A 26,545-nucleotide genomic window follows, 5' to 3' on the forward strand; every position below is an offset into this window, starting at 1 on the left:
TGGATTCCATATGGGTCATCGTGGATCGGTTGACCAAGAGCGCCCACTTTATCCCGATTCAGGAGAGCATCTCGGCCGAGAAATTGGCCGATATCTATATCAGGGAGGTGGTGGTACGACACGGGGTGCCGGTCTCCGTGATTTCTGACAGGGATGTTCGGTTCACTTCCAGGTTTTGGAAGAAATTCCACGACGAGTTGGGTACTCGTCTGTATTTCAGCACCACCTTTCACCCGCAGACGGATGGCCAGAGCGAGCGGACCATCCAGACTCTGGAAGATATGCTGCGGGCGTGTGTGTTAGATTTTGGTGGTAGTTGGGATACCTACCTTCCGTTGGCTGAGTTCTCCTACAACAACAGCTACCACGCGAGTATTGATCGTCCTCCCTTTGAGATGTTATACGGGAGGAGGTGCAGGACCCCGATATGCTGGGGTGAGGTTGGCCAGAGGGTCATGGGGAGCACCGAAGTGGTGCTCAAGACGACGGAGAGGATTCAGCAGGTCCGGAGCAGGCTTCAGACTGCTCAGATTCGGCAGAAAAGTTATGCCGACAAGCGTCGTTCAGACCTGGAGTTCCAGGTCGGAGATATGGTTCTCCTGAAAGTGTCGCCTTGGAAAGGCGTCATCCGATTCAGGAAGTGGGGCAAGTTGGGCCCAAGGTACATTGGACCGTTCAGGGTTGTAGCCCGGGTGGGCAAGGTGGCGTACAGGCTGGATCTGCCAGCCGAACTCAGTCAGATCCACAGCACTTTCCACGTCTCCCAACTGCGAAAGTGCCTGGTGGACGACTCAGTAGTGGTACCCTTGGAGGACATTCAGGTTGATGACAGCCTGAATTACATCGAGCGGCCTGTAGCGATCCTTGACCGGAAGTCGAAGGATCTGAGGAACAAAAGAGTGGAACTCGTGAAGGTGCAATGGCAGCACCGGAAGGGGTCGGAGTGGACTTGGGAGCCGGTGGACGAGATGATGGAGCATTACCCCGAGCTGTTTCAGGAACGAGCAGCAGACTTCGAGGACGAAGTCTAAAATAAGTGGGGGAGATTTATAGCACCTGGTTCTTGGTACGTATTCTTTTTATTAATTCTTTAAATATTTTGCATTTTTGGCCTGGGACTCTGCGAGTTGAAGGACCAACTCGCCGAGTAGAAGCGGGACGGAGCGCGAGATTTAAGTGATGGACTCGACGAGTCGGGTCCCGGACTCGTAGAGTAGACGCTGTCTGGACAAAAACCCTAATCCAAGGGTTTGCACCCTATTTAAACGACCTTATGCAGCCTCTATCGCCCCTTTATGCTCCCAAACACCTCTCATTGAAACCCTAGCCGTTATTGAAGCAATCTAAGCCTTGTTGGTGGATTTTGGTGCTTGTGATCTTAAGAAGGAAGGAGAAAGGCTTGAGGAAGCAAGTAAAGACCAAGGGAACCCGAGTTTGTGCACCTTCTACAGTTCATTGAAGGTAAAAAGCTGTAACCTTGCTCTTTCATTTGTTAGATCCCTTTTTGGGAAGATTTAGGGCTTTTATAAGCCATTTTTGGTGGCCAGCCATGTTTGCAAACATGGTTGGGGGTTTAAGCTTCTGAATCACATCATTAAAGGAGTCACTAGGCAGATTTGGGTTGCTTTTGCACCCATGAAAGGTCCCATGCACTATAGGAGCTTGTTTTATGTCTTTTTGAGCTCAAAGTCCCATGCAAGCACGTAAAGTTTGTAACTTTACGTGCTAGATCGATTATAGAAGCTTGGATCTATCTTTTGATCAAAGGTTGTACATCAGAAATCAAAGATTTAGAGTGTGGACGTGACCAACTCGGCGAGTTCATTCTTGGACTCGACGAGTCCGAGGCTTTGAGCCCTATATCTGTTGAGGGTCAAAGGGACCCAGTTGAGTGTTAGAAGGTTTGTAACCGGACAGAAAGAGTTACCCTATGCATTGGACGTGATTTAGACCTGGAGTTCATGGGACTCGGCGAGTGCTAGAACAGACTCGGCGAGTCCAAGGCAATCTTCTTAAGGATGAAGATGAACTCGACGAGTTGTTCATCAACTCTTCGAGTCATGGACAGAACTTGTTCATCAGATGAAGGTGAACTCGACGAGTTGTTCATCAACTCGGCGAGTCGGATGAGTTTTCATGTAATGTTCATATGAGAGAAGAACTCGTCGAGTTGACGGCCCAACTCGACGAGTGGGGTCATGGATGAGGACAAGTAAAGGATGAGGGACTCGACGAGTTGACGGCCCAACTCGGCGAGTCCGGTCAACTAGAAGTTGACTTTTGACTTGGACTTGGTTAGGGGTAAAATGGTCATTTTACCCTAAGAGTAGATATCAGTTCTAACTAAGTGTTTATGGGGATTGTAGCCGGAGGAATTCTGGAGCAGCAGCGGACGGAGGTTTCCCGCACAGATTATCAGCAGTTACTCGTTCAAGGTGAGTTACCTTCCAGTAGCGGTGGGTCTAAGGCCACAATGCCGGCCCACCAGTAGGAGACGTATGTTAGATGATGGTCTTTGTTATATCATCTAGGTTTGCTATTACCTGATATGTTATGTGCTAGTATGATATGTTATATGCTAGTAGCTGTAGGGGAGATAGTCCCCGAGATCACCGGTCGACAGGGCCGAAGGGGTAGTCATGCCCAGTCATGTTAGATAGAATGTGATTATGTGATACATGTTATGTGGTAGTAGTAGAGGGGTGAAATAGTCCCCAGCATCCGGTCGAAAGGACCGAAGGGGAGGCCAGCACCCAGATATGCTAGGCGTTATCCGGTCGAAAAGACCGAAGGGGAGGCCAACACCCAGATATGTTAGGCAGTATCCGGTCGAAAGGACCGAAGGGGAGGCCAGCACCCAGATACGCTAGGCAGTATCCGGTCGAAAGGACCGAAGGGGAGGCCAGCACCCAGATATGCTAGGCAGTATCCGGTCGAAAGGACCGAAGGGGTAGGTCGGGCACCCAGATATGCCTGACAGTATTTGTATGTTATGTGATTGTATGGTATGTGGTACGATGGGGGAACTCACTAAGCTTCATGCTTACAGTTTACAGTTTTGTTTTCAGGTACCTCTTCATCGAAGGGGAAGGAGCTGGCGCAGTAGCGGCACATCATACACGCACATTGTCTTCCGCACCATGAGATATTCTGGGATTTTGTACTCTGACATTATGGTTGTTTTATGTTTTGGTTTTCAGACACGATATATGTTTACAAAATGATATGATCAAACGATGTTTATTCACAAATGTTTTCCAAAGTATTGATTTAAAAATGAAATTTTTGGACGCGAAAATTGGGTTGTTACAATTCATCTCAGTAGTGAGTGTGGTAAATCGCTGCAACTGAGCTTCCAGGGTTTCTCCAGGGATATAATCGAACATGTTGAAGTTTTGTCTTAACATCTCCTGACGACTCTCTTTCATGTCTTCAATTCCCTCGTAAACTTCAAAAACTATTAAAAGCACAACTAGAACTTAAAAGTCAAACCCAAAAAAAATGCCCTTTGACTATAAACCTCAAAAGTCAACCTTAAAAGTCAAATTTAAATAGTCAAACTCAAAAGTCAAACTTGAAAAGTCAAACTTGAAAAGTCAAACCGAAAAGCTAAATTTGAAAATTTAAAAGTTAAACGAGAAAATCAAAGTTTAAAGTCAAAGGTCAAATTTTAAAAGTCAAAGTCAAAATTTTAAGGTCAAAAGTTAAAAAATAAAGACAAAAATTAAAAACTAAATTTTTGGGTTGAAAATGGAATTTTAAAATAAAGAAAATTGATTTTTGGGTTAAAAATGTAAAATTTTCGAAATTGGGTGCGAAAAGGAGTCTATTTGAATTAAAATCGGAAGAGTTGAATCATCAAGCAGCCTAGCTGAGATGGTAAGGCGCATGCGATGCTGAGCGAGGAACCCGGGTTCGATCCCTGGCACCTCCAAAAAAAAAAAATCAAAAAATTAAAAATCCAAAAATAGTGTTATTTTTGTTTTATTTTTTTTTTTTTATTTTTAATTCTCCCCTAATATTTAAATTAGAAGAAAACTATGAACAAATTTAACAAAAATAAAATGGGTAGGATACTAATGAAATTTAATGATATTTTAGGATACTAATGTGACACATGTCATCATTTAAATGGGTAGGAGGATTTGTAGGATCAAAAGGTAGGAGGATATTTAATTTCTCTTTAATATTCTAACCCGACAGAGTAGCGTGTGGCATCACCATCGATAGCCTCGTTGTGCACCATCATCAAGGGCCTCGCCAACCTCTACAGCTTGGTTCACAAGCGAGAAGAGATGGTCATTTTTCTTTTTCTTTTTAATTTATTTTTTCCAAAATTAAAGGTTCATAATTGGTCCTTTTTCTATTTGTTTTTTTTTTCATTTCTTTTTTCAAAAATCCAAACTTAATTGGTAGGCAAAATCTGACGTGGAAATATGTTAAACATGTTACCACTCCTCATAACTCAAGGCTCGAGGTGTTTCATTTATTTCATTTTTTGCTTAATGTTAACAAATAGTCTTAATGAGTTAAATTAGAATATGAAACCTTTGGATGTAAATACAAAAAATATCTTCAAAAATAATAGTATAAAGTATGTTTTTAACATTTGTTTATAATCATGCTCAATTGAAATTATTAATCATGTTATTGTTTAAATTATCTAAATTTATTTAATATATATATATATATATATATATATAATAATAATAATAATAATAATTTACAAATTTTAACTTAAAACAGTTACTAAACAAATAATTATTTGAAATTTAAATTTTAAATATAAGGGTAATATAGTTATATATATATATATATATATATATATATATATATATATATATATATATTCAAATTGTTCATTTCGTCTAAAAAATAATATTTATATAAACAACATTTTATCCATACATATATCATTATCTAATAAGTATTATTTATCACTTTATTAATTAACAGGAAAGAAAAATAAAAGTACTTAAAAAGAAAAGGAAACACGACTTAAGCTTAATATATTAACAAAAAGAGAGAAAAAAAAAGATTATTAACAAGGGATGATGAAACCATGTCTTTTGTTTAAACAATATACAACATCATGTCTTGGTAACTTTTTAATGAAAGACTAAGCAATAGATAGTCATAGTTGCCAAGTACAAGCTAAAAAAATATGGCAGATAAATAATAAATTATCGGTCTTCTTTTTGCTCTCCAAATCTCTCTTCCTAATAAAAACATCTCTAAGGTGCCACATGTCCTTCTTATAAACACCAACATTACACGTGTCAATCTTGCAGCTATCTTATCAAATGTTTTCCCGCCCATTACTTCATTGAAGAATCGACATCATCATCTCCTACTAATAAGCAATTCAGTTATCTTCAACTCATTCCCCTCGTAGCAATTTCGGAATCTATCTTTTCCTTAACTACAATCGCATAAAATCAGGTAATTTCCCTCTTTGAAATCGTATACACCGCATACACAACCGTTTTGAATTCTCATCTTTTACTTTTACAGCTCTCTAAAACCCTAGCGCCGAAGAAGAAGATAAACCTTTTGATTTGTGCATCAACTACTACCACTTTGGCTGATACGACAATATTCCAGCGCTCGGCTCCTTCTATTGTAAGTTTTGTTTAATCTTCTTGAAGTTCTAGCAAATATTGACTCTTGACGCAAGTAACAAAGCATCAATTGAGAAGCAAATCATCTATGGTTCTTTGGTTTGAATGTTTTTGTTTTTGTTGCTTTCGATGGTGGATTAGATCTTTCATGCCTTACATGAAATGCTTGATTGCGGATCTGGTGATTCTCTCCCGTTTGTTTTACTCCTTAATCTTTGACTCACTCCACCTCTCTCGCTTTCAAACCCTAGGTATGTTCCAATTTTACATTTTTTATATAGGGGTTTTCATTGCTTTGGGTGGTTTTCAGATTCCATGATGTAGAACAAATAGTTGACACTCCTTTTTTTTCTTTCTGCTCTCTAGATGGGAACATACTTGAAAGATGAAGAGATTTCTAGGCCTTTGCTTGCTGAAGTATAGAAATTGGGTAAATACTTCAGTTTGTAAACAATTATAGTCTCTGACATTCTTTGAACTTAAGACCTTTTACTTTCTCCTTTCATTTTTTGTTGCTTTTTTTGAAAAGGTAATACTCCATGATTTGTTTTTCAAATATAAGACTATACCAAAATTTTCAGGTAACATACCCTTTTATCTTCACCATTTACTAAAGTTCTTAGAGATATATTATGCTCATGAAGATTTGTAAATTGGATCTACTTTGGGTTACACAGGTAAAGCTTAGAGAGATAAATCCAATTACCTCATCACACGAACCAAAAGAAGCGTTAGGAATGACAGACAATGCTCCTCCTCCATGGCTTATTAATATCCAGGTGAGTGTCACTTAGCTTTGTTCTGATACATCTTTGTCAGAGCTAGATGTGTGGTTTAAAGTTGAAAGCTTTAGGGCAGCGAAATGTAATTTATACATGCAGAATAAAGGCTTGTGAGCATCATTGAAATCCATACCTAAAAGGAAAGACTGAAGTTGGATTTTTTTTTTAAATCTTCTTCGGGAAGAGATGTGGATCAAAGAAAAAAAGAAATGGTTTCTCTTTTAAAAATAAAGTTAGATCGATGGTTGTTCCTAATACAATTCAAAAGAAGCATGATGTTTTATTAGTTTTAAATTGTATAAAAAGTTATACATAAACAAATATAAACAAAATATACAATTCAAAAGAAAATTTATCGCAATATTATGCTCTAAGCTTTGAAGACTAAAAGAATTTAAGATCCTTTGAATAGTTAACTAATTAACTTTTAACTTACTATTTGTTATATATTTTTCAGAGTGGATTGGTGAATCATTTTTTATGTAATGCACCATGTAATGAGTCACCTTCAAATGTTGGTGTTAATGAGCAATCTCAAATCCAGAATGGTAATATTTTCATCTCATGAACAAAATTATTACTTATAACCAAGTCATTTAAACATTTCTTTGGGTTCAGTTTTCACCCTTAAAATGTTTTAGAACTCCGGTATTATTGATAATTTATTTGAAATGTTGAAAATGGTTCAATTTTAAAGTAAAAGTAATGCATGGTTTGTTTTGTAATTTACTCTATTGAATAAGTTATAGTTTTTGTCCTTTTGGTTTTTTATTTTGTCCTTATGGTTTTTATATTTCAAAAAATAAATTTGTTAGATTTGGTTCGGTTAGTGTTATTCTAAATCAAACATGATTTGGGTCTTTTGATTACTTATTTTCTTCCTGGTATGTTGTGTTTATTTGTGTAGAAAAAACAAAAAATAGCAATGCACATTCTGATTTTGCCACATAATTTTTTTTTAAAAAAAACTTTGTTTTTATTACAATTCTTTATTAAATAGGGAACTAAATCCCTTTTTTTTGCAGACCATTCTTGCAAAATTTTAAGCAGGGACCATTTTTGTATATTGTTTTAAAAACGTGGCCCATTTGTCCATTCTTTTTTAAAACAGGGACAATTTATGTGTTTTTTAGAAAACAGGGACCATTTACCACAAGAACTATTTCTGTTAATTTTGTTAAACATGTTCATTTATGCAATTTTTTAAACATGAACCATTTATGTTGAAAGAAATATAACTGATCCACATTCTAGCAATATACTTTGCAAGTACAATGCTATAATTGAAATTTCTTCAAATTTACAGCAAATTTTTAAAAATATTAAATCTGGAACAATATGTGACTTTTTTCCGATTAACCTGGACCAAAATTTTCCTGATACTCGGATAAACCATACTCGAATTACCCGAACCTAAACAACCAGAAAACCGAATAACTCGAACCGTGAACAGTTCGGTTTCAGTTGGTTTAGCCATAACCAAAAAATCAATTTACTCGTACCCGAATGATCTGAAATCTTATTAACCTGTCTAAACAACACCCCTAATTTATAGGGGAGGGTGAAAGGATTTCAATTCGATTCTTTTTTATTTATATACCAAAATGCCCTTATCATATATATTGACATTGTTAGATTACCTCACTCATTGCTACATCTATGAAAGGGTGAGCTTCATCTGTTCCAGGTGATGGACTAGAAAGAAGCTGGGTAGACATGACAATAAGCCTGAAATTCTATTGTTCATGATGTAAGAGATAAACAAGAGTATTTATATATACGCAATTAGAAAATGAAATCGTTGAGCATAATACTATAAAATGAATATAATAATAATTAGAAGTATAACTTACTATTACGTTTTTTAAAGTTATATTGTTGTTTACTTTATCATTATCATTCAATTTCGTGTGGTACACGGGTTATAACCTAGTATGTTTAATAAAAAAGCTATAAACTTTAATGCATTTACCGGAAGCGTTGCCCTCTTTTCCCAAAAAAAAAAAAAAAAAAAAAAAAAAAAAAAAAAAAAGAAGGTATAACACAGATCTACAACAAACATTAATTTTTATTTATGAACCAATTCGTTTTACATACAACTTATAATCAAAACCTCGCCTAAATCTACTCTCAACTATTCTATCACTCAAAACCACAAGATTAAAATCAATGAACAACAAATATAGCCTAAATGAAAACCCTAAGCTGACATTGCGACAAGTGGGAGAAAAGAGTTTTTATGTGTAAAAATGAGTTCTGTGGTGAACCAAGGCTCACCATCTTCTATATATTACATGTGACACCCTGCAAAATATACAAATATACAAATATAGAAAAATACAAAATATAACAATAAATGTTAATTTTGCAACATTGGTACACTACATATTTTAACACCCCGCTAAAACTTAACATTTTAACAATTAGCCTTTATGAAACAAATCTATTAAACCCATATGTTACATTTTCTCTTACAAAATAAGATCATTTTAAACTGCTTAGTTTTTTCATTAAAAAATTATTTAAAGCAAGTTTAATTGTTGATCAATCATTATCACAGAACATCTTTAACAAGATTTAACCCCTTTTTCCTAAATCATATAAAAATTAAAATCCAATTAACTTCACATGTACTAGATCAAGAGTTATGTATGTATTCAGACTCTAGAGAAAAGCGAGAAATAACTGTGTTTTCTTAATTTTCAACGAAACAATGGAATTTCTAATGTAAACCATGTATTTTGTAACTAACCTTCTCTTGTTGACAAACATTTAGCCAATCAACTTCCATAAATACTTTTAAAACAAAATTATCAGACTTTGTTATAGAAATACCCTTACCTTGAGCACTTTTAATATATATTAGTAGTCTGGAAGCAATATTTAAACGTGACTTCTTAGGTTTATGCATAAATTGACTTAAAATCTAAACACACTAGGGTGTATCGGGTTTGGTTATTTAGAGATAGATTAACGTTCCCACAAGCCTTTGAAAATTAGTTTTGTTAACAAGCAAATTATCTTCCTTTTCTACACTATCACATTTTACAATATTTTTTTTTTTTGCTTCTTAAAGAGTTTTAACTTATTTACAACCACGCATTCCAAAATCATGTAAGAGTTCAAGACAATATTTAGGTAGATTAAGACACAATTCTTTATTTATATCAATGACTTATATTCCAAGAAAATATTTTAACTTTCCAATATCTTTTATTAAAAAATGGTTTTTAAGAAATCTTTCTACTTTTTCCAAATTCATCTTTATGACTTACAGTTTATATCCATGTGAGACTAAGGGTGAGCATATGTTGGTGATTTTAGTGTCACCATGTCATTTTATGTAACTAGAACTAACATGTGAGCTAAGAGGCTTCTTAATTTGTACTCTAATATATATACGGGTTGGTGCTGAGTGCACGCATGTATAAGATCGAATTAGAAATCGGTTCGACGACTAGTCAGGGGTCCGGGGGCAGCGCCCCTTTGGCGGGGTCTAGGGGCAGCGCCCCTAGCGGGGTCCAAGGGGCAAAGCCCCAAAACCTCACCGAATTTTACATATAGGAACATAATGGAAAATTCAATTTCTTGAGGGTGATTATGGTAAAACTAACAAAACTCGTTAGTTTTGGTAACCCTAAATCCTCATTAGATCCAGATTATCATGACTTGCTTCCAAAGCAACTAATAATGGCCCAACCCTAATAAAACCTTAATCTCGTTTAATATATAAACGGTTCTTCCTTATCAGAAGAAGGTTACGATCATTAGCTCTCATTTTTTATCAAACTCTCACAGAATCTCTCTAGCAAATTGGCTTACGATTTATGTGCCTAAAATCGTAAGTGTCCGCTTGGATTATCCTAGGCTGAATTTCTTGCAATCAAGACATAGGGTAGAAATATCAGTTCGGAAAGTGTTCTCACGATCCAAGTTGGTATCCAGATCTCCACCACAAACCCTATATATTTCCTACAGCATAGACAAGTACTAATTTGCTAATTTGATAAGAACCGGAACTGGCGGTCATTAGTCTTACGGAACCGAAACCGCCTACTTGGCTTTTCTTTATGTAAACTTTAACCATTGGTCATTTGAATTTTAACAACAAAAATCAAATCCAAGAATAATTAGCTCCAGAAATCAAATCCAATAATATTTAACAACAAACGAAAACACTTGATTAACAACCCATAGCAAGTCTAAAACAACTTTCACTTAATAAAAGGACCAACACGTCTAGCAAGTCTTAACAATACCAAAAAAAAAAAAATGCAAACAACAATTCAAAACAGCATTAGACAACATTTCTTCATGACAACATCAACCTAAGAGTATGCCAGCCCAACATCCCGATATCAAACAGCCCATCAGCAACCTAAAACAAGTCAACAACCAAACAAGTGAGAAAAAGGTGAGAATGTGAGATTGTCTATTAAAAAAAACAAAAACAGTAGGATTAATAGAGTTACCTCAAATAGCAAATAGCTATCACGATTTCGACCTAATGTATCATAAATAATGTCACTATTTCTACAATAGAAATTAAACAAACAATTTAAATTAATAAAGATAAATACAATACGAGAAAATATAACTAAAAATACAAAATAAAAGTGTAACATATTATACATTTCTCATATTTTTGCACATCATCTAATAATTGTTCAAAATCAATACATATATTTGATAAAATCAACCAATCTCGAGTATATATGAAAGTTTCTCGTCTTAAAAGTTTAAACAAATGAAGTAACATCAAATCAAAGGTAAACCGGAAAATATGCTTCTCTTTTGAGTCATAAATGTCAGCAATAGGGATTAGCTTTGGGCGGAACCGACCCGAAACCCGAATTGGATGAAAAGTAGGAACCGAAACCCATACCGATTATACTAATACGGATCGGTTCGGTTCAGGTAATACGGGTTTAGGTCCGGTTATTAACCCGAAAGGACCGAAATAACCCAAATAAACATTTACACTATGGTTTTGAACCGAATAACCTAAATAAACCGAAATGACCTGAATAACCCAAATAAACCGAAATTGTCTGAATAACCCAAATAAGGAAATTCTATATCTAATTATATATATATATATATATATATATATATATATATATATATATATTAGTTTAATATATTTTTTTCTTGAACTAGATATAAAATTTCCTTAATTGGGTTATTCGGGCCATTTCGGGTCATTTCAGTTTATTTGGGTTATTAGGTTCAAGTGACTATTCATTTTTCGGGTCGGTCTTTTTGGCCCGATTACACCTTTATTCGAGTAACCCGAAACCTGAATTTGGCAAAAATAGATTCCCGAGAACCGACCCAAATAACTTATTTGGTCATAATTCGGGTCGGTCTGGTCTGGGTTTCGGTTTTAGTTTGGGTATTCGGTCCAAACGCACATCTCTGGTCAGCAGCAAGAAAATTTTGAGATAAAGTCACCTACAAAACATCAAATTCCCAAATTTCATATCGTACTACATAATATTGAGAACAATTTATCGTGAACTAGATCAACTGATTAATGACATTACATAACATATTGTTTGCAATGAGGAAATCATGCATACTTATAAAGCTAGCATTTTTCCTTGAACCTCATGCATTTGAAACCCCCATAAAAATTTGTAAACACCTCATGCATTTGAAACCTCCTATTTTAATGAATACCACTCAAAAGCCTCTTAATAATGATTAACAATCCAAAGGTTTTATAACTTATATAATATATTTAATAAACAATTAATGAATACTCTACTATAAAAAAGTCAATCTTTTTGAGTAGACACACAAATACAAATCACATACAAAATTCACAAAGAAAACAAGTTTAAAGTTTTTTGTGTTGGTTTGAGGGCTTTGAACAATTTTTCGAGCCATGTTATTATGTTGAAGTTTTTAATTTGTAAGTGTGTTATATACTAATTCTTTTTTGTATTTTCTTGATTTAAGTATTCTTTTAAGAATATCATTGTATGTTGTGGTTGAAATTTTAATGTAAATTAGATTAGATTCATGTTATCGATCATATGTTATGGAAGGTGATATATATAATATTTAATTAACTATTGTATACATGTTTGTATGTTCATGTTGCTTCAAAACAATAATTAATTAAAAATCATGGATATGTCATATTATCCATATTATCCATGTAAGCCTTTTTTTTAAATGCAAATTGTCTATCTTATCACTTTGTATTTTAGTATATGTTTAAAATTTTAATTATAATAATAAGTGATTTTTAAAAGTTTCTTTCACATATTAATAATAACAAGTGGTTTTAAAATTAATAAGCAATAATTATAAATAATGAAATCAAATTACATGGATATGTCATATTATCCATGCAAGTCTCTTTTGAAATGCAAATTGTCTATCTTATCAGTTTATTATTTAGTGTATGTTTCACATTTTAATAATAATATTAAGTGTTTCTTAAAAGTCTTCTTTAACATATTATTAATAATAAGTGGTTTAAAATTAATGAATAACAATTTTAAATGATGATAACATCAAATTATAAATTACATTTAGCTATAAATAAATTGTATTTTAAATGAATATCATTATTGAAATTAGAACATGATCGCATAAGTAAAAATATAATCAATCAATAATAATAATTGTTAAAAATAATACTAAATAGATAATTATATTTAATTCTATTAATGAGGAATATGGGTTGATGTCAATGAATATTATTGTTCAAAATAATTGACAATATATATATATATATATATATATATATATATATTAATGTAAAAATATTACCTCAAAGTTAATGTCAATAACATAATCATTTTAAACATATATTTTTTAATATTTTAACAATATATTTTTAATCTTCGTTGCGCAACGCGCGGGAATCCGTCTAGTGTAATATAAATGGGACAAGTTTTTTGCCTTTTCAGTTTTCACCCAATTATTATATATATTAAAGTTGTGGAAGAAAGGAATAGTAAAGTTGGGATACTTTATCCAGGTTTGGTCCCTTGATTTACATATCTGGTCTTTAATTAATTTATTCATGTCCTTTTGTTTGTGTTCCATTCAACTTCCCATTTTTTGGCAGAATTGGTCCCTGTATTATTGTTGGAAGTTAGGAGTTGGGATACTTTGTCCAGGTTTGGTCCCTTGATTTACATATCCGGTCCCTGTACTTCTTTAATTAATTTATTCATGTCCTTTTTTTGTGTTTCATTCAACTTCCCATTTTTTTGGCAGAATTGGTCCCTGTATTATTGTTGGAAGTTAGGAATACTAAATTTGGATTTTTTTGGCAACTTTGGTCATTATTCTTTACCCATTTTGACACTTTTGGTCCTTGCAATCAATATTTTTACACTTTTTTGGAACCTTTTAATATTTAAAGTTTGGCCACAAAACTTTAACGATTTGACAACTTTGATCCCTTTTCTAAAAAGTTGCTAATTCCTACCCCTTTAATTCTTTAGCCATTTTCACACTTCTGGTCGTTGCAGTCAAAACTTTTACATTTTTTGTCCGGGGCAAAGCCCGGACTTTTCATCCTTGCACTTTCTATGTCTGTCATATTTATCAATTCAGAAACAACATTGAAAGCTTCTGGCCCCCGCGTAGCGGGGTAACCTTTCTAGTTTGAAAAAAAAGGAAGACCTTTGTCTATTGCACGTAAGGCTACGTGATATATAGATCCGTCATTTTTTATCATTCATTTAAACGTGTGTTACCCATCTTTCACCTTCCATTTCTTTTTTAATACAAATAACAATTATAAATTTTTAAAACATTGAACTTACTAAATAATAAAAAAATTTAAAAAAATAAAAACCAAATACAAGATTAACGATAATTAAAAAAATTCCATTAACTTAAACTATAAATTTTAACTTTGCATGAAAATAATAAAAACATCACTCAAAACCATATCTTTTTGCTATTTTTTCCTTCAATGCTAGAGCCGCTCGAAGGGTGGGCCCCATTAGATGGTCGATATTCGCCGTTAAGATTTTAAAATCCTCAGCCTCGCGTGCTTCATTTTGTGCACGGATTTTTTCCTCCCATGCTTTTTCCTTTATACGGATTTTTTCTTTTTCCAATTGGCCGTAAGTCGAGGTAAATTTGTCCAACTTATCCACTAATCGATCTATTTTTTCATCCATACCGGATCCTGATAAAGTTGACGACGAAGCTCTGTTTCCTTTATCTCTCCCAATGGGGCTTTGAGGTTCTTCCGACTCAATATCATCATCCTCGGGCTCAATCTCGTCATCCGTGTCATTGAGGTCAACAGTTTCCACATTACCAGTTGAACCGTCCTCCTCCAAAATGTCAACCCATGCACTTGCCAATGCAGCTTCCTCGGCCGTAGTGCATTCTTGACCGTTAGAAGGACCCGTACAACCATGATTTGCAGTTTTCTCAGAGCTCTTAACCGGTTGAGATGGTACAGGTACACATGTGTCATCATCATTGTCGAAGCCAACGTGACAACATGCATCCAACGATGTCGTATAATCATTGGAGTGAGATGTCTTGGTTCGTTTATTACCACTTGTTGTATGATCCTTCACATACATATTCACCCATTTTTGGGATTCTTTAAGAGCATCCCAAGCGAACATATAACGGTCAAAGCTTTCCCACTGGAAATTGTATCGACGGAACGCCGCCTCCAAAATGTCGGCTTCACTTTGACCGCTTCCACGTTCATTTAACAATTTGTTGTAGATGTCATTAAACTTCACCACCTTCGCGTTTATGGCCCTCCATTTTGAGCTGAGTTGGCTTTCTGTAACGTAGTCGCCACGGCCCATTGCATTGTGAAAATGTTTCAAAACGCGCTTCCAAAAATGACCAACAGTTGGCAGGCCGGTTGCAGTGTCCTCCTCCGAGATGTCAATCCACGCATTTATCAATGTCATTTCCTCATCCATAAGCCATGTTTTAGTAAGAATAGACATTTTACGATCCGGATTTGTAACTTTTTCAAAACTCTTTCTTTTGGAGCGCTTAACCCGTCGGGATGGATATGGTACGGGTACGGATACAGATACGGGGGTGTCATGGTTGTCGGGTGATTGGGGTTGAGATGCAAGAAATTGGTTTTGTGAAGTTTTAGTAGGAAAACGGATGGTTTCAAATTGTAGGGAGTGTGGTGGTTGTGAAGAATTGACACGGGAAACATTTTCAAGCCCAACATTGTTACGGAGAGAATCACCCGATCCACACTGCAATGTTTTTCGTTTGCTTCCAACTTCACAATCTCCAACTGCAAAACAAATTTTGGGTTCATAAGATTCTTTTATCATAAGGTAAGCAACTGGAATGTTTTGTTCCAAAATACCCTTATATTAACAGTATTTTAGTGAACACAATGTTCTAGTTGCTTATAAACAATGGTGTTTTTAAACATCTCAAATAGTCCGTTACCCATTTGTGACATTAACCCATTTAGATATTATAGTGACACGCAAATATCTCAATCAAACTACTCGGATCACATATAAAAACTTGAATATGAATTACTTGTTGGGAGTTGGGACTTCTTCAAATCCTCTTCAGATAAGAGACTATCTTCATCTATAACATCCATTTCATTAACAACCACAACTTTTGGTAAAACCTTCCAAGAAGGCTTCCTTCCCTTGACCTGTTGACAATAAACCAAACTTCATTCATATGTTATATAAATTTAACCACTTCAAAGTTTCATAAAAATATAATTTTGGGTCCCACAAATGGTGGCCTATTGACTTCTTTGAAGTTTTGCTTACCCCAAAAGACTGGAGGCCTTCAGACAGAACCTCTGCCATTTGAACCACCTCAATATTTGAAAACCCTGCAACTGATAACTTGCGCCCAAGGGAGGATGTTGTCTGCAAAACAGTTAAAAGAGATTAATTAATTAAGACACAAACCCTAGATTAGTTTCACTTTGGGGAAGAAGATAAATGTTTTACATTCTTTTTGGCAGCATCAAAACTTTGATGAATAAAGATTTCTCCACCAGGCTTTAAAACCCGTGAAAATTCCCCAACCAAATTATCACCAGGAAAATCTTCTGATGTACACATGGATATGATGAAATCCACAGAAGATGAGTCCATTTGCAAAGAATCTATTACAGTATTACTCATTAACATAAGTTATAATAAAGTTTCAAGAGGTAAATGGGAAGAAATTGATAGGTGAAATGAGAAAGGTACTTAGTGATGAAGCATGCTCAATGATTAAAGGATTGATCTTTTCAACTGCTTCATTCTTCACCATTCTTATTGCATTTAGTACTTCATGAAGAGGCATCACTTCATTCTCTATGAATGCTAATATGTTACTGCCCACCATTTGTGTGCCCTAAAAATTTGACAACAGTAGTCAGATTACTAAATCATGTGTATGAATATATGATCATGTAACTTGTTATTGATATGGTGCAAAAGCGATTTGCTGATTATGATTATGATTTCTGATCACGATTTTCTGATACTTTCAAGACACAATCATCCGATTTAGTTGCTGAAAGAACTGATTATCCAGAATAAATTAATTTTTCTGATGTACTTCAATCCAATGATTATATTTTTATCCGATTAATAATCCCTGAAGTGGCAATTATCACTATGAAAACGCCCACAGCGCACCAAATAGCCACATGCATCATGCATGTCTACTGAAGAACAAAAACTTTTTGAATGAAAACATGAATACAAACGTTTAGGTTCGCAATATCACTTCAAAAACTTAAACTACAAATACGAACAAAATCAATTACTGTAAAAGCATAAAATTGAAGTTGGAACTCACCATTTAAGCAGAACGCGGATAGCTTCCGTTAGGTTGAGCTGTAGGAAGGGGGGAAATGTTGCTCTGCAAAAATACATATACAGGTTAGAATTGAGTTTATACGGTCACCCAGAAAGTATAATCTGTATAAATGTTACCGGAAATTGGATATGGATAGCGGCGACGATGGACAAAGATTGGAGATTTTTGAGGTAAAAGAAGCTTCTTGAATTTGAAGCTGGCATGTGTGAACTGTGAAGACTGAAGAGTCTTTCAGAATGAAATGAAATCGTTTATTATATAGTTAATATATATTAACTCACTATCCGTTTTGACATTTAAAATATATTTTTCGTACAATTGTTTGTTTACAAATTACAACAAAACTATAAATAAGATAATTAGAAAACCAGTTTTACCACACAAATGCGACATCGTTTATTTGAGAACTTTTATTATCTGAATTGAATACTATTTTGTTATAAATATAATTAAACTTCTGAATGATCAAAAACGGGTCCATAGCTCAGTGGTAGAGCATTTGACTGCAGATCAAGAGGTCATCGATTCGAACCCGGTTGGGCCCTTTTTAAGTTTTTGTTACTTAAAACTTTTTTTTCTTTTTGATCTACTTAAGATTATGAAGTATTTTATACAAATAAAACTTTATATCCAATACTTGAACTTTCATAATTTATAAAAAAAAACAATATCGAAATTTCATCAAGTATGAAATATTTCAAGTATTAAACAATTATCTAAATTTCAACAAATATGAAATATTTCAGTCCTAAACAATTATCTAAACTTCAACAAAGATGAAATATTTCACCAAACAAAATAAATAGAAATAATCCATTCCAAATTCCAATCCAATCCACCAAAGATTTCGTATTAACAAGAAGACAAAAAAGTCATTACCAATACCACCCTTCCAAACCAAAGGGTAAACATGTCATTACATTACACCACCCCTAAGTAATAAAACCAAAACAACAAAAAATTCATTAATTCAACCAACCAATTTCACCAAAAAGTATTCCAAAAGAATGCTTCCACAACAACAAACAAACAAATCTCAAACCCTTTTTCTTTTCCACCATTATATCATCAAATCAAACACTTGACTTGGGTGTTTCCCCTTCCGTATACCATCATCAAGGGGGAGGAAATGAAATGACCAAAATACCCTTCTCAGTTGGCGTTATATTTCTCTTCAAGAACCGACCCTTCTCTTAGTGCAATCTGTGCTTCATTTTCCCTCCCCAATGCAAATAAAGCAGCAGCTTGTAAATAGGATGCTATATGCCAAATTGGGGATATAACTTGGGCTTGAACTGCATCATTTAAGGCTTCTTGTGCCATTTCACTCATCAGATATGACAAACTTCTTCTTGCAAATACAGTTGGCGATACCATGGTCCCCACCTCAATAAACTATATTCCAAAAAAAATCAGGTATTTGATCCACAACTAATGCAAGTCTTGAACTTTTAGATTAAAAAGATTAAGCTTTTAAACAAGAGAACAAAGTAACAAACCTGTGTATAAAAGTCTATTGCAGCTTTAAACTCTTTATGACGAAAAGCAGAGTCCCCTTTCTTCTTAGAGTTCAATGTGTCATGTATTTGATTAGTCCACATCCCAAACGAAAGCTACAACAACCAACAATCATGAATGAATTTTAGAAAGTCAAGGTCAAACAAAGTCAAAATACAGCAAAAAAACAATAAACAAACCTCAGTTGCAGCACCCTCGTCATCTTTGTAACCTAATTTTTCCAAGACTCCATGTATGAATGTTAGATCCATTCTTAAGCAAGCTTCCCCAAGTGGTGTTAGTGGCATAGCAGAGCCACCTTGTGGCATGCCCATCAATACATGAGATGGTTCCTACAAAAAAAATGTACTTTAAGACACACAGGACAAGGACAAGACAGAAAAGAACAGATTGTACTGCATTTAATGGAACTGAGATGTCAATGAGATAAAAACTGTAACTTTCGCAAAAGGAATGTACTATAAGGCCCCATTTGGTATACAAGACAGATCAAAACAAAACATAATAGTTTGTACTGGATTTGATGTGACTTGTGACTGATGTCAATGAGACAAGAATTGCAGCTTTTTAGCCCCACCCAAAAAGGTGAAAAGGGGGTGAAAGATGTGAAAGACCTTTAATAATGATAAAAATTGCAACTTTATGTGATGTGATGATGAAAGAAGATATATTTAATTAATACCTGAGTTTCCTTTTGTAGAGGAACCAAAGAAGAAACCAATGACCTTGGATTTGGGCGCTCACGTGGCTCATACTGCAAACACCTTGAAGCCAACCGTACTAATTCGGTTCCATCATCATTAGAAAACTGACCTTCCAAGCAAGAGTCGGTAAGCATTTGGAGATTTCTATCTCTTATAAGATCAAGAGCCTGATAAATTCAAATAACATTCGAGTTAAAAAAAGTCCTTTTGTATGTTTGGGTGTGTTAATGTCTAAAATGCCCTTCAATAATGACAAAACAAAAGAAATCTAGTCGACAAAGAATAATTTTTATGGTAATGACAAAGGGGCAAAGGGCAAATAAGTAATTTAGTTTGAAATGTCGTATGAAAACGTACATGGCTAGGTGGAATGTGTTTCCCACTTAGAAGGTCAAGCAAAAGGGTACCGAAACTATACATTACACTTTCCGGTGTTACCCTCCCTACACATAAAGATTCAAGAAAAACAACCAATTAGAAAACCAATATTAAGAATTCAAGATCATGATTTGCCACAAGAAAAACAAACCCCACTATACCCTCCTAATAAAATTTCAATATAAACACACACACACGCAAACACATGTGTGTGTGAGAGAGATAAAGAAGAGAGAGTTGATACCCGTTCTCAGATACTCGGGAGGTGTAAATGCCAAATTTGTACTATAGCTCTTTCCATCCCTACTATTCTTCATCAACCCAAAGCAAGAAAGTCTTGGATTTGCATCCTACAATATGTACCAAATCAAGATTGTTACCAAAGATTAAATTTAATCAACAAGCAACAAGTAGGGGTAGAATCGTAATTCATACATCGTCAAAGACTATTCTATAGGCGTTAAGATCATGGTAAAGAGCACGCCCTTTGCTTGTACAATAATCTAAAGCTTCTGCAAGATATAACGCCACCCGTAACCTCATTGCCCATTTCATAGGTTGTGTTTCCCCTATTCAAGATTCAATAAAAATCAAAACTTTACACTTGAATCACAAACATTATGTCATTAGCAAAAAAGGGTAAATTATGTTGTTAGTAACTTACAATGAAAAAGGTGTTTTGCAAGTGTTTCATGTGGCATAAATTCAGCAACAAGTAATCTTTCATCACCTTCACAACAACAACCAAGTAAATTGGCCAATCTAGGGCTTCGAAGTTGTCCAACTGTTCTTGCTTCTTCCTGTCATAATCACAGAAACAAAATTCAATCTATAAATCTTTATTTACTTTATAAGATTCACCACAAAAAAACAAGGTCTTCCCACTTTTTTACAAATTTGACCTTGTTTACTTTTTTCTTCCATTTCCCCAAAGTCTGATGTTACTTTCTCAAATAATTTTGACAACAAGTTGGACTTTGGAGGTGTTTCTTTTTTACTTAATGGGCTTAATGAGTTGAGCATTTAACCTTAACAACTATATACATGGATGTTTCTTGTTTACTCCTTTAGTGTCAAAACTGATGAATTAATGTCAGCATTGGTTGTTGGAATGTAAGGGTAAAATGGTCATTTAGTTACCAAAAACTGCCTGGAGTCAGGCCACGCGGATCGATTAAAGCGTTTGACAGCAATTCGCCTCTGATTTGCCAACTTCCCTTTATACACCACATTAGGGGCTTTCTCACCATGTTCAGAAACAATGTTTTCAACAGAGAATCCAGATGTAGCATTCCTAAGTTGTTCAACAGAAAATTCACGAAATGAAGGCAGATCACTTGTCTCCCCCATATCATTTTCTGGAAATTAAAAAAAAAAAAAAAAAAGATCATAATCATGCCACATAAGCTATTTTCTAATAATGATACAATGAGCAAATTTGACTTACCAACATTACCAGGTTGAGCTACAACTCCATCTTCTATGGTATCGCAACATGAACACATTTTAGAAAATTCGCAGCCCATGATTTAAAAATAAATTAAAATTGAAATCTTTGAATTGTTTATTTATATTATTAGATGAATATTTATTAATAATCAATCCAGCTTCTCAGGCACTTGAAACTCTGCTTTTTGTCTCCATTAAACATTAAGAAAACCTGAAAATTTGCATTGTGATGATAATTAGAATCAAACTGTAACTGTTTAAAGAATGCTAATGCAAAATCTTAAGTCTTAACTAATGTATCCATAAAGTTCATTAACTTTTGAAAAAAATAGCATGCCCATAAAAAAAGACCTTTAAATTTGCAGTGGAATTACAAATTTTTTAATGGGGTTTGAAAGTTTAGTAGAACCCAGTTCTTAAAATGGTTCTAAAGTTGACAACATTTAAGAACATATAGAAATTAAACAAAAAAAAATCAAAACTTTTACTAATTACTACTTAAAGCCTTCAAAGCAACACCATTTTACATTCAAAGAGATTTTAACTTCAACCTAAGAATCTATAAATTCCATCAATACTGTTAAATGTACTGTGTCCAAAAAAAAACTTATTGAAATTGCAAAAAATTTCATTAAGCTGTAATTACAAAATATTTGTTACGTTTTTAAAGTATAAAAAGATTCAACAACACATACAAATCAAACAAAAAAGTGCACAAAAAGATTGAAAAATAAAAGCTTTCTCCTATTTTAAACCTCTAAAGCAACACCAATTTACATTATCAGCAAAATCTCAACCCTATGTAACTATAAATTCCAATAACGGCGATAAATCTAGCTGCAGTAACAAGAATTATATTAGGGTTTCAAAGTTTCAATAGCCCAGTTCTAAAAGTGATCCTAAGCTTAATTAAATTCAAGAACACGTACAAATTAGACGCTAACGTAATGAAAAAGATTCAAAAATCAAAGCTTACTCCTACTTAAAACCTCGAAATCAACACCAGTTCGCATTCAATGATTGCTATATCTCAACCGATTGATCTATAAATCTCAATATCAGCGATAAATGCAGTAAGCTCATCAAAAGAAAACCTTGTGACTAGCATCAATCAACTTATTACAACTTCAAGAAGAATCTTATTAGGGCTTCAAAGTTCAAACCAAATCAACAAAACTTGAACTTCGAGCTGAACAGTTCAAGTTCAAGAAATTAAGATCAAATCACGATTCGAAACACACAAATCAGGAAACATCAAGTAAAATCTTCAAACCTTTTGCTTCAAATTACAAGAGCACTTGCAGATTCATGGACCCAGTTGAGTCAAAGACTCAAAAGGATAAAATGGTCTTTCAAGATTCTCTTCTTCTTCTTTTTCTTTCTCTCTCTCTCTTGAATGAATGAATCAGAGATCAAGAAGAAATTGGGTTGAAATGGGAAATCTTGATAGCATATGTTTGTTTGATGATTATGATAAGTTTGCAGATCCCTTTGGTATTCCAAGTGTGCACACGATTACTATTCTGGATTTCAATTTTCCACCGACATAAAGAATTTTTTAATCATTTTTTTTTACAATGTGTCTTGTTTGACCATTCCATTAACCACAGCCCCGATACTATAATCAGTAGTTAAAAATCAAATTACGGACAAAAAGTAAATAATTAAAAAATGACGAAAAACTTTGAAAATACTTTAATAAAAAAAATAAAGTAGTTTATCAACCCAAATTTGATGAGTCCGATATCTGTAATTAAGTCAAGGATAATTCAAGGTTGACGTTTTCTTTTCAAAAACCATTTTTAAAGACTATTGGGGGTTAATGACTTAATGTTATTACTTATTAAATATTAATTAAGTTTCAAATTTATATTATTTAGCTAACATGATCATGAAAGTTTCAATCTTTGCAGGTCTGAACATGTGACGTTTTCTTTATAGTAAATTTTTATTTTTATTTATATTTGTTATAAGTCCAATTAAAATGGGCAGTTTTGGAATATTTTGTAGGGTGATGATAAATATGATATAATCTGAAATGTTTTCTCACCTTGAGCGTTCTAGCATCCATAAGAGAGTATTTCTATGACTTTAGTTAGATAAATTATCTTATTTGTAATTAGATTGCTATTGTGGAACTTTCATTTTAAATAAGTTGATTATAGCATAGATGACTTGCTTAAAAATGGATTTTATATCTTTCTTTTGTCCCTTAAGTTGTATAAATTGAAAGTTAGGGACAAATTAATTAAGATGTTATGAAATAGTAGGAATATAGTGAGACTTTAATGTAGGCGAGCTGGCAAAAATGAAATATAAATGAAGAGAATAAGGAATTTTGTATATTAATTGTTCATATATCATTAATCTAGGCTTAAAATTGCTTATCTTTACATATTACTTTAAAATAATGATGATACAGTCTAGGACAAAACATCAAACTTTATATAAAAATAACTTTAAAAAATAATTTATTTGCAAATCTATGATTATGATTTTTAAAATTTCTATAATATTTTATTTTCTGAACTGTGTAGTTTACGTGTTATAACTTTATTTATTTTATAACTGTGGTTTTTACGGGTTATAACCTAGTTAAGTTTCAAATTTATATTATTTAGTTATCTCAATTTTTTTGTAAGGTTCAATTATTCAAGTTGTAGTTTTGTGTCTGTAACATCCCAATTTTCAAGACCAAAAATTTTGTTTTTAGTTAAGTGACTTGTAAAACAATGTACTGAAAAACATCATTGATTCATATCATTTCATAAAACATAGTCACGTGTCTCAAACTATATCATCAAAATAGTAATAATGTCAGAGTACAATCCCATGGATCTCAAAATGCGGAAATCATATGTGTGCGATGCGCTGCTACCGTGTCGGCTCCTTCCCCTTCGCTGAAGAGGTACCTGAAACAAAACTGAAAACTGTAAGCACGAAGCTTAGTGAGTTCCCCCATCATACCGCATACCATACAATAACATATCTAGCCAGGCATATCTGGGTGTTGGCCTCCCCTTCGGTCTATTTCAACCGGATAGTCGCCTAGCATATCTGGGTGTTGGCCTCCCCTTCGGTCTATTCCAACCGGATAACTGCCTAGCATATCTGGGTGTTGGCCTCCCCTTCGGTCTATTTCAACCAGATATCGGGGACTATTTCACCCCCTACCACTACCACATAGAATCATAGCATACTGGCACATAGAACATAACAGATAGTGGCATACCAGACAATTATCACACAGACAATCATCTAACTACAAGCTCCTACTAGTAGGCCGACATTGTGGCCTTAGACCCACTTCTACTGGAAGGTAACTCACCTCAATGTCGTGAAGTGTCTGAATTGTCCTCGATGTTGGGATCAACTCATCTCAACTCCTACACATAACAACCTTCCTTAATTACCATTTCATACTCTTAACCCTTTCAAGGGTCAACTCAAGTCAAGTCAAAGTCCAGGTCAACACCCTGGTCAAAGTCAACTTTTGGTCAAAGTCAACATCTGGTGGACTCAACTCGCCGAGTTGGTCCACCAACTCGTCGAGTTCCATAATCCACTAACATCCTGGATTTCGCTCCTACTCATCGAGTCTTTCAAGAACTTGTAACACCCATAAAATTCAGGCCAATTTAAAACATTTTAACCCATTCAAAAACCATTAAGTTATTACAACTTGTTTTCAAAATAGTTTAAACATCAGAGTATCCCCAGAACCAGATCACAAAATCATGAAATATGAGGAGCGGTACGATCACGCCTTTGCCTTGCCACGATCACCTGATGTACCTGAAACAATAAACTGAAAACCGTAAGCTCGAAAGCTTAGTGAGCTCCCCCAAAATACTCGTACACACATAACCATACACATACAGCAATGACCAGCATACTATGGGTCCAATCATCCCTCGGGATGGAATACCCCAGGCCCTCAACCGTCGGGTTGGAATGCCAACATACTACGAGTCCAATCATCCTCGGGATGGAATACTCTCGGCCCACAACCATCGGGTTGGAATGCCCACACACCTATACATACAATAACTACTACGGGTCCAATCATCCCTCGGGATGGAATACCCCACGCCCTCAACCATCAGGTTGGAATGCCCACCTACTATGAGCCCAATCATCCTACCGGGATGGAATACTCCTGGCCCTCAACCATCGGGTTGGAATGCCCACCTACTATACATACAATAGCTACTATGGGTCCAATCATCCCTCGGGATGGAATACCCCAGGCCCTCAACCATCAGGTTGGAATGCCCACCTACTATGAGTCCAATCATCCTACCGGGATGGAATACTCCTGGCCCTCAACCATCGGGTTGGAATGCCCACATACTAGCAAACATGTGCACCTATTAAATAATCATATAACAGTCTACAAGACAACATACTAGGGCCCTATCATCCTACCGGGATGGAATACCCTCTACTACTGCTCAACACGTGCACATATAACAGGTAATCTCCTACCAGCATACAGACAGTCAGACCAACTACAGGTTACTAAGCATAGCCACATCCAATCTACCAGAATACCGATCTAACAGAGCATACCATCATATAGCCATCCAATCTACCAGGATGCCAACTAACATAACACAGCAGTAACTATCTCAAATAACAAATCAAAGGGCCGGACTTGGTGCCTTAGACCCTTGGGTATAGTGAGGATAACTCACCTTGCAACTGCCGAGCCGAACCACGAAAGCACAATCCCGAAGCACTGCCCCAAACTCCAATACCTATAGCCATCAATGATCCATTGACATAAATATCCGAATTACCATAATACCCTTGAAGGTCAAACTGGTCAAAGTCAAAGTCCTGACCAAAGTCAACCTTCCTGATTGACCCTACTCGTCGAGTCAACCCGCTGACTCGCCGAGTTCCTAACCCAGAAAACTCTCATATCACGACTCGACTCGCCGAGTCACCCATGACTCGTCGAGTTCAACAATCTCTCAGTCCTATCATGTCGAACTCACTGAGTCACCACTCAACTCGCTGATCTGAGTCTTAACCAGAAGAGGTTAGGGTTTTGCGTTCTGACTCGCCGAGTCCAAGAACAGACTCGTCGAGTCCACGACAATCTTCAACAGACTCACCGAGTTGTTCCTCCAACTCGTCGAGTTCATGCCTATCTTCAACAGACTCGTCGAGTCCAAGAACAGACTCGTCGAGTCTCTTCAGTCCTTTATTCATACAGAGGCTTTTCGAGTCATGCAGGGGCTCCAAACTGTAGATCCACTCTTCT

The 26,545-nt window shown here is 34.9% G+C and overlaps 2 protein-coding genes and 1 non-coding gene across 4 annotated transcripts; 1 reads left to right on the top strand and 2 right to left on the bottom strand.

Annotated features, from left to right (window-relative positions):
• Window positions 1-14,192: 14,192 nt before the first annotated feature.
• LOC145119438 (uncharacterized) lies at window positions 14,193-17,460 on the bottom strand. Its single transcript, XM_079055104.1, has 7 exons — window positions 17,341-17,460; window positions 17,204-17,266; window positions 16,606-16,753; window positions 16,360-16,517; window positions 16,174-16,275; window positions 15,926-16,049; window positions 14,193-15,668 (listed from the first exon to the last, which is right to left on the bottom strand). Exons 2-7 carry the CDS (start codon window positions 17,204-17,206, stop codon window positions 14,311-14,313), a joined length of 1,893 nt encoding a protein of 630 aa, XP_078911230.1. The 5' UTR covers window positions 17,207-17,266; window positions 17,341-17,460; the 3' UTR covers window positions 14,193-14,310.
• A 237-nt stretch (window positions 17,461-17,697) lies between these two features.
• TRNAC-GCA (transfer RNA cysteine (anticodon GCA)) lies at window positions 17,698-17,769 on the top strand. Its single transcript has one exon. It is a non-coding gene; the product is annotated as a tRNA-Cys (tRNA).
• Window positions 17,770-18,023: 254 nt separating this feature from the next.
• On the bottom strand, window positions 18,024-22,777 carry BSK8 (kinase with tetratricopeptide repeat domain-containing protein). Of its 2 annotated transcripts, none has more exons than XM_079054811.1 (11): window positions 22,547-22,777; window positions 21,272-21,484; window positions 20,965-21,182; window positions 20,489-20,624; window positions 20,260-20,393; window positions 20,069-20,174; window positions 19,804-19,889; window positions 19,425-19,613; window positions 18,922-19,074; window positions 18,724-18,837; window positions 18,024-18,619 (listed from the first exon to the last, which is right to left on the bottom strand). In XM_079054811.1, the coding sequence occupies exons 2-11, from the start codon at window positions 21,348-21,350 to the stop codon at window positions 18,377-18,379; spliced, it is 1,458 nt and encodes a 485-aa protein (XP_078910937.1). In that variant the 5' UTR covers window positions 21,351-21,484; window positions 22,547-22,777; the 3' UTR covers window positions 18,024-18,376. The 2 variants fall into 2 exon arrangements, with proteins under 2 accessions (XP_078910937.1, XP_078910938.1); XM_079054812.1 differs by lacking the exon at window positions 22,547-22,777 and adding an exon at window positions 22,250-22,394.
• Window positions 22,778-26,545: the final 3,768 nt, after the last annotated feature.

The sequence above is a fragment of the Lactuca virosa genome, chromosome 6 (assembly GCF_052849685.1).
Source record: "Lactuca virosa cultivar CGN04683 chromosome 6, Lactuca_virosa_CGN04683_v6, whole genome shotgun sequence".
In the NCBI taxonomy this organism is placed as follows: domain Eukaryota; kingdom Viridiplantae; phylum Streptophyta; class Magnoliopsida; order Asterales; family Asteraceae; genus Lactuca; species Lactuca virosa.

What these genes read in the sequence shown, in the direction of transcription:
- LOC145119438 (XM_079055104.1), bottom strand. An exon ending in TTGATGCTGCCAAAAAGAAT is followed by an intron (nt 16,276 to 16,359) that starts GTAAAACATTTA and finishes ACTGTTTTGCAG; the next exon opens with ACAACATCCTCCCTTGGGCG. An exon ending in AAGGCCTCCAGTCTTTTGGG is followed by an intron (nt 16,050 to 16,173) that starts GTAAGCAAAACT and finishes TATTGTCAACAG; the next exon opens with GTCAAGGGAAGGAAGCCTTC.
- BSK8 (XM_079054811.1), bottom strand. Translation starts at nt 21,350, where the DNA reads ATGGGCTGCGAATTTTCTAAAATGTGTTCATGTTGCGATACCATAGAA. An exon ending in ATAGAATAGTCTTTGACGAT is followed by an intron (nt 20,175 to 20,259) that starts GTATGAATTACG and finishes TACATATTGTAG; the next exon opens with GATGCAAATCCAAGACTTTC. An exon ending in ACGAGGGTGCTGCAACTGAG is followed by an intron (nt 18,838 to 18,921) that starts GTTTGTTTATTG and finishes TGGTTGTTGTAG; the next exon opens with CTTTCGTTTGGGATGTGGAC.